The 7,117-nt window shown below is 37.3% G+C and overlaps 1 protein-coding gene across 1 annotated transcript in view; it reads right to left on the reverse strand.

Annotated features, from left to right (window-relative positions):
- Positions 1 to 4,957: 4,957 nt before the first annotated feature.
- The window catches only part of LOC105623871, a 22,509-nt gene continuing 20,349 nt past the window's right edge, over positions 4,958 to 7,117 (reverse strand). Inside the window, exon 5 of the mRNA XM_012205244.1 lies at positions 4,958 to 5,270. Within this exon, the coding sequence (XP_012060634.1) occupies positions 4,958 to 5,270 (313 nt within the window). The remainder of the gene's footprint in view (positions 5,271 to 7,117) is intronic.

Genomic DNA, 7,117 nt, shown 5'->3' on the forward strand with positions numbered 1-7,117 from the left:
TTTCGCACGAATTGAAGTAATGGAGACACCTGTAAATAATAGAGAAATCATTTTTCATTATTTCTTTTTTTACTGTTTTTTTTATTAGCTTTTCTTATTATACTTACCGATCGCAGAAAAATGTCTTGTTTTTTTTTCTCACTAATCTGCGAGCTCACGAGACGCGATAGATTTTTTATCCACGCAAAATGATCAAGATTGTCGTTGTGTGAATCTTGTAGATACAGGAGATTGACGTGCTTCTCCTTCTTGTTATCGATGAGCCGCAGACGAACGACTTGTTTATTCTTGATACCGTACACGTTGATCGATACCACTTTCAACCATTCGAATTTAAAAATGTCTTTTAAAGTCATTAGAAACTCAATGTTTGTGAGATTCAATACTATCGTATAATGCAAATAGGACGATTCCCGCTCCATATACTTTTCAGTTGGATAGAGCGGCGACCACCGATCACGCGAAGCACGCATTGTCCGTCGAACACTGATTATCGCTCATTTCGTCGCTATTCTTGTGGCACTTCGATGTGACATTCCGCGCGCAGGGGATTTAGTTTGTTCACATTGATAGTCAAATTCAATATACGTGACAATGCCCACCCGCTGTCGCGTTCCTGAAACTCTACGAGCGATGCTAGGATAGGCTTGATGACGTGCTGCTCGTACCACAAATCGGTGTATCGGTATATCTCGCTGTTCTTTGTAACTATGCTCTTATTAGCACGTTTATCCTTCGCGAACTCACCGTTGAACGCGGTGTTCACTTTTACACTACTGTGTCTTTCTACAGCGTCTTGCACTCATTCTAGAGCTACATTTTCAGCATCTTCTAAAAATCGTCGCAGCTCGATATGATTAGAGTTTATCACCGCACCTGTCAATATATGACTCGAACGCGGTGTCGATCTCTCGCCAGACAAGAGATCGTTCGTTGCTACTCGTGTATTCGCCACCAATGTGCACGAAACGTCGCACCAATTGCGATTTTGCACCCGCGAGTCACGTGATCCTCGCCACCACTGATTGTCTATGTCCAACGACGAGGCGCGGACGCTTGGCACGACAAAGTTCTTCGAGCTGCTCGATGCACTCGTCGCATCGTTGCAGCCACGCGAAATATTCCACCAGAATAGCGACCTGACCGCACTGCTCACAATTCGCGTTTCACTCGCTCATGATTTTCCATGTCTTTTCACAGTTTTTTTTAGATTATGTTGCACTCTTCCACGGAGCACTTGCACGTGACTCGTTCACACACGTTGCAACATATTTAGAATATCATAACGTTCTAACACCTTTTCATTGTTTGCGAAAGTGTACTGTTCGCACTCAAAGCATTCTTCGTCGCATCTATTGAAAAACAGTTTTAGTGCAAGATCGCGATCACGAAACTTCATCCATATATTGTCAATAATCAGCAGTTCCACACACTTCTCATTACTCGCGGGAATCTTAATGCACATGTACCAACCTTGGCTCTTATCTGCGATTTTCTTCGCCCAATAATAATCGTCCTTTATTACATTTCTATTCCACCAATATCTCTTTTCATACTCATCGTCCTCGTAACATTTGTCTCGTAACCGTGGGTACACTTTCTGTCGTGCGAGTAAAGACCAATCAGAAACAGGCTCTTTAATAATTATTCCATGTTTTTCATCACGTATACCTACTATAATTCTCGATCGTGTAGGAATTGCACCGGCGATATTCGCACATCTTTTTTGCGGATTATCGAGAACATACAGCACATCATCTACATTATAGTCTTCCCACATATTTTCCAATACTGTTTACAATAGTTCTTTTTTAATGTGTGCAGAGTGGGCACATGCTGCACGAGAATACTGTACAAAGGTCCTCTGCAATTCGTGCACGAATACCGTCTAGCACTTGCCTACCAAAAGAACCAGTCTCATGCTCCCTGACGTGATACATTCCTACATCATTAATGTCAGCTATACGAATCATGCATGTTGTGCATACAGTTAAAGCACCACCCGTTGTATAATAATTGTGGATCACACAGTGTTTAGTACAAGCGTTCAACGTACGGATTTCCGAAAGCTGTACAAATTTTTCTACGCGATTGATTTCATACTCGCTCATATCACTAACGCATCCACTATCGTCGATAGCATTTCTTCGTCAGATGACTCTTGGTCCATTATATTCTCAAAGTCTACTTCCATTTCTTCGAATACTTCGTCTCTGATATTCGCAAACTGTTCCGAATCCACATTTCTAATATACTCGGCTACGTTAGCTATGTTCTCAACGTTTCTGATATTCTCGACTTCTACATCGTCCATTATGTTCTCAAATTCTATTTCCATTGCTTCAAATAACTTGTCTTCACACCATCTATGTCCTCAATCTGCACGAGTATGATCAACCATACTTTTCGCATTATACTTATTGCGATTCGGTAATCTTTAAAGGCGCTAACTGAGGTGCCGCGCGCTTATGATCCCATTATATATTCATTGTGACTTCTTTGTCCCTTTATCTACCATCCCTTTGGGTTGCAATGACGACGTGTCATCGATCTCTTCTTAGAAAAAAAATATCGTTATCGGTGCTTCTCTCTTAACGCATTGCGACGTGTCACCGATCTCACGGTTCTTCCTAGATAAATATCTTTATCGAATTCCTAGATAAACATCTTATCTTTATGTTTCTGACCTTGAAAGAAAGAACTGTGAGAACACATCAATGATGTATCACCTAGACAAAATCTTGTTCGTGTTATAGTACCACATTTTGGGGTGGATGTGGAGTCTGCGGCGGCAGCGGCCCAAAAACGCATTTTGAGATGGACGCGGGGTCTGCGGCAGCCCGAAAACGCATTTTGGGGTGAACGCGGTGGCGGCGGGGTGGCGGCAGGATGGCGGCAGAGTGGTGGCGGGCGGGATGTGGAGTGATGGTTCCCATAACACACGGCGGCATCACGTATCATTATAAACACCGATAGCGCCAGAGACTTCTCGCGCCTTCCTCCTCCTTCCCCGCGCCTACCAGTACCCCCCGAATACTCTACGAATACCCCTCGCGCCCCGCGCTTCCCTCTAGCTCCATGGATTAGAAACGCGCCTTAATATGCTACTACTTTAAAAACCTATGAAGTAATGCAAATTAAGTGTTACTATTAAAATATTATACAAGAAAATGAAGTTTTAAAAGAAAGATGTCATCATTTACAGGATTAATACATTCAAAGTCCTTTATATTTGATATATAATGCAGTAACTCCTTAATCATGATGTTAATTTTGTATATTTTTAATTGTTTAAATTCTGTAAGACGTTTTATTCTAAGAAATAAAGTTTTTAATATTATTTCTCATGATATACATACTATTTATATAGAATTTTTTGATGATTATAGCTACTTAAAATTTCAAAAGTGAAAGTTTATATAGAATATGTATATGTTTTTAATATTAAAACGGTTTGGCAGTAAAAATAAAATTTGTGGCAAAATAATTGTGTTTGATTTTTTAATTGTAAAAAAGGAAATTAATTACAAATATACAAATATAAAAAAATATATACGTCATTTAATCAAGAAATAATCAAGAAAATGTAAAATATTTATCAACATAAATTTTTAAGAGATATTACACAACATTTATTATAAATTGTTACATCTATAACAAGAAAAGAAAAACTGATAATTTAATCACATAAAATTGACAATTTTTTTACGTAACAACTACCATTATGAATAACACGTTTCAAGTTTTTTCTTTTTTCTAATTTTATAGATTCACATTTATAAAATAAACTTGGTATGGCACCTTTCCTTATAATTTTTTTACTACCAACGCGGAACAATTCTGATGAATGAAAATGAATCTAAAAAATAAGAGGTAACACATTAGAGAAGAATATCTGCCCCACTAAGTATCATTAACGTAACATTAATATGTTAACATTTTTCACGCGACTACGTAATCGTTACATACACTTGTATTATATTTAATATTGATATTGAGTTATATTTAATATATTGATATTGAGTGAAAAATTATAACATTGATGTTATTTCTGTTGATGTTTACGGGAATTACATTATAAAATATTTGTATGCACGCTTCAGTACTAACATACAGTAAAGTTAATTTTGAAGGTTTCCGAGAAATTCTAGCAGCATCAATCCATTTTTATCTTAAATTTGGATCTTGGGCAAATGTTGTGCAGCAATATCCTTCTTTATTAGAGTCTGAGAATCTTGGAACACTGCACCTGGCAGACATTTTATAATATGCACAAATCCTGTTCAGATATCTGAAATGTAAAAATTCATTGTTTTATTTCATGTTTATATGTACACAATAGAGGAAAGTACTATATATATTTCCAAAATTAATATGTATCACTTACAAAGACCTTATCAATGAAGAGAAAATTGCAGCACAAGGTGACAAACGTACTTTTGCAGTCATTTAACCTAAATGGCATACCTTCATCATGGTTCTACGGAGCTTGACAATCCAATCAGAAGAGACACCGGTAATGCAACTTTCTCCCTGTGAGGCTCTTTAAATCGGACACGGTATTTCTCAATTGGACACAGACTCGATTGGACACGGATCCGATTGGATGCGGACTCGATCGGACACACAGCGTTGCATTAAGACACGGACCCGATTGCACACAGATCTGATTGCGCACAAACTCAATCAAACGCAATAATGATCGGAAAAATGGGGAAAATATATTAGTAGATATATTAGTAGATGATGAAAAAATATATAAGTGTTTATATATCTACGCGAAACGACTTTCATCTTCCCTCTCCCCCTGCAAAGGGGCGCACAGCTTCTATAATTGTACTGTTGTTGAGATTAAAAAATCTTTCATGTAGGTAGTGGGTGTATAGACAATACTTATTGGTTCGGGGTGGCTAAGCCACTCCGAACAAAAAAAAAATATATTCTACTCACTTGAAGTCTAACCGCCTAGAAGTTGCAGCGTAGACAGTGTTTGCTTGGAATATTTCCAACCCGTGAAGACAGTGGAGTGTGAGAATAGTCTGTATGCAATCGAGTGGTGGCAATCGGATCGGTGCGTAATGGGGTCGATACCAATAGAATCCGTGCGTTGGGTGTGAGTGTAATCGAGTCCATGTGTTAATGCAACGCTGTCTGTCTGATCGAGTATCGGATCAAATCCATGTCCAAATTCAATCGAATCTGTGTCCGATCGCGTCTGTGTTCGATCGGGTCTGTGTCCAATCAGGTCCGTGTCCGATTTGGAAATATTGCTGTGTCCGATCGATAATGTGTGCAATTAGGACATTCTCTGTCGCGAAAAGTGATTATCTGAATTAGTTCGATCGAGATGTCGCTTTCCGACACCTGACAGTTTGCATGATAGGTACCAATTTTACATAAAGAATGCTCCATTTTTCATGCAGTTTTAATGACGTCTTTCTGTTACTCAGAACAATGTCAAAAAAATAATGTCTCTATTTTATGTGTGTTTGGTTGTGTGTGCGTGAGGGTGTCGTCCCTATATAGAGCGAAAATTGGCAATGGAATGGAACTCGCGGAATCAACGCGACGAATCACAGGCGTTTTTCTTTCTTATGCTTTTTCTAAATCTTTTATATGTCCCCATTGAGCGGAATAAGCGGAAGCGGAACACGGAATAATATAAAACAGAATTTGGCAAAATTTGCACTTTTCAGCCGATTTCCGCCTTCCCTTCCGCTATTCCCCTTACCTCTCGCCCCGCGCGTTGTCCAAATGCCACTCGACATTTAGGAGTGTATGACGCTTGTAGACATGAGGTATATCCACTTTGGGGGGGGGCGTTCAGGCTGTAAACTTCATTCTATATCTTTTTTTTCATTCATTACATAACTAAGATAGAATGAAGCAATGCATAAGCGCTCAATCTAACGTTCTAACAACGTTAGAACAATATCGCAAACGTATATTGAATACGTCGTCAAGATATTCGAGACGCGTTTGTGACGTGACGAAAAAATTTCTTCAAAATTTACTATGTCCGTAGTATATACTAAGTTTTTCATTTCATAGACTTTCGCAGGGAGCTTCTAATGATATACTGTTATTCTGAGATAAGTATATAAGTATGTCTTCATTATATATCCAGTATGTCTCTATAGTATCTGCGTTATCATAGTGATGTCTCTAGTATGTGATGTATGCATGCACATATACATATATAGAAGAAAGCCTCTATCATGAAATAGGCCTAATGTGAGATAGTAGCGTTTCCGCTAAACTAAATGCTATCTATTGGTTCCACCATGAATTTATGTTCTTGGATTGAAAACTATTTAGTGGAAAATTCATTAGATCATGCTTGTAATCGTTGCAAAGAAAGATTTTAGAATTTGGATGTCTCAAGTTTCATTGAGCTTTTAAATGTTTATTATTTAATAAATAAATATTTGGCAATAAATTCTTCATGTGGTGAGAGTAAGATCGTACTAATAGAAAAATACGTAATATGTTGAATTGCTTAATTACGGAAATTAAATTTGACGATCGTAAAACCGTGGATATATATAATATAATAATATAATAAGGCGTGGAAATCGTAATATGAGATACTCAGAGTATTTCTAATATGAAATAACCCATAGTATAATCCTATGTATAGTGAAAATCATTGTTAAAGAGTAAATGTTATTATACAATAATAAAAAGGACAATCGGAATGAATGTCGAGTGCCTATTTTTGCGACGCTTGATTCCAACTGAAGAGTTCTGGATATAATCGCATGCTCATTTTTCACGTACGCTGGCTGTGTTTCTTTGCAGAAACATGAAATAAAGTTTCCAGAAACATGAAATAAAGTTTTTTAATTGCAATGATATATTTTGCGTTTTACTTTCGATTTCTTGGGGCATCTCATATTAGAAGCACAATTTTTTGACTTTGTGATTTGTTCACTTTTTACATTTCTTTAATTTAAAAAAAAATGGAACTTGAATTAAATTTTATATGATGTTATTTTAAAGCTTATTAAATTCCCTTAAAAATGACTTATTTTTTAAAATTCTGCCCATAGACTTTTAGCATTTATCCAAAATGAACTCGATATCTCATAATAGGGGCCTTTCTCTCTCTCTCTCT

The sequence above is a fragment of the Atta cephalotes genome (genome assembly GCF_000143395.1).
Source record: "Atta cephalotes unplaced genomic scaffold scaffold00066, whole genome shotgun sequence".
Classification (NCBI taxonomy): Eukaryota; Metazoa; Arthropoda; class Insecta; order Hymenoptera; family Formicidae; genus Atta; species Atta cephalotes.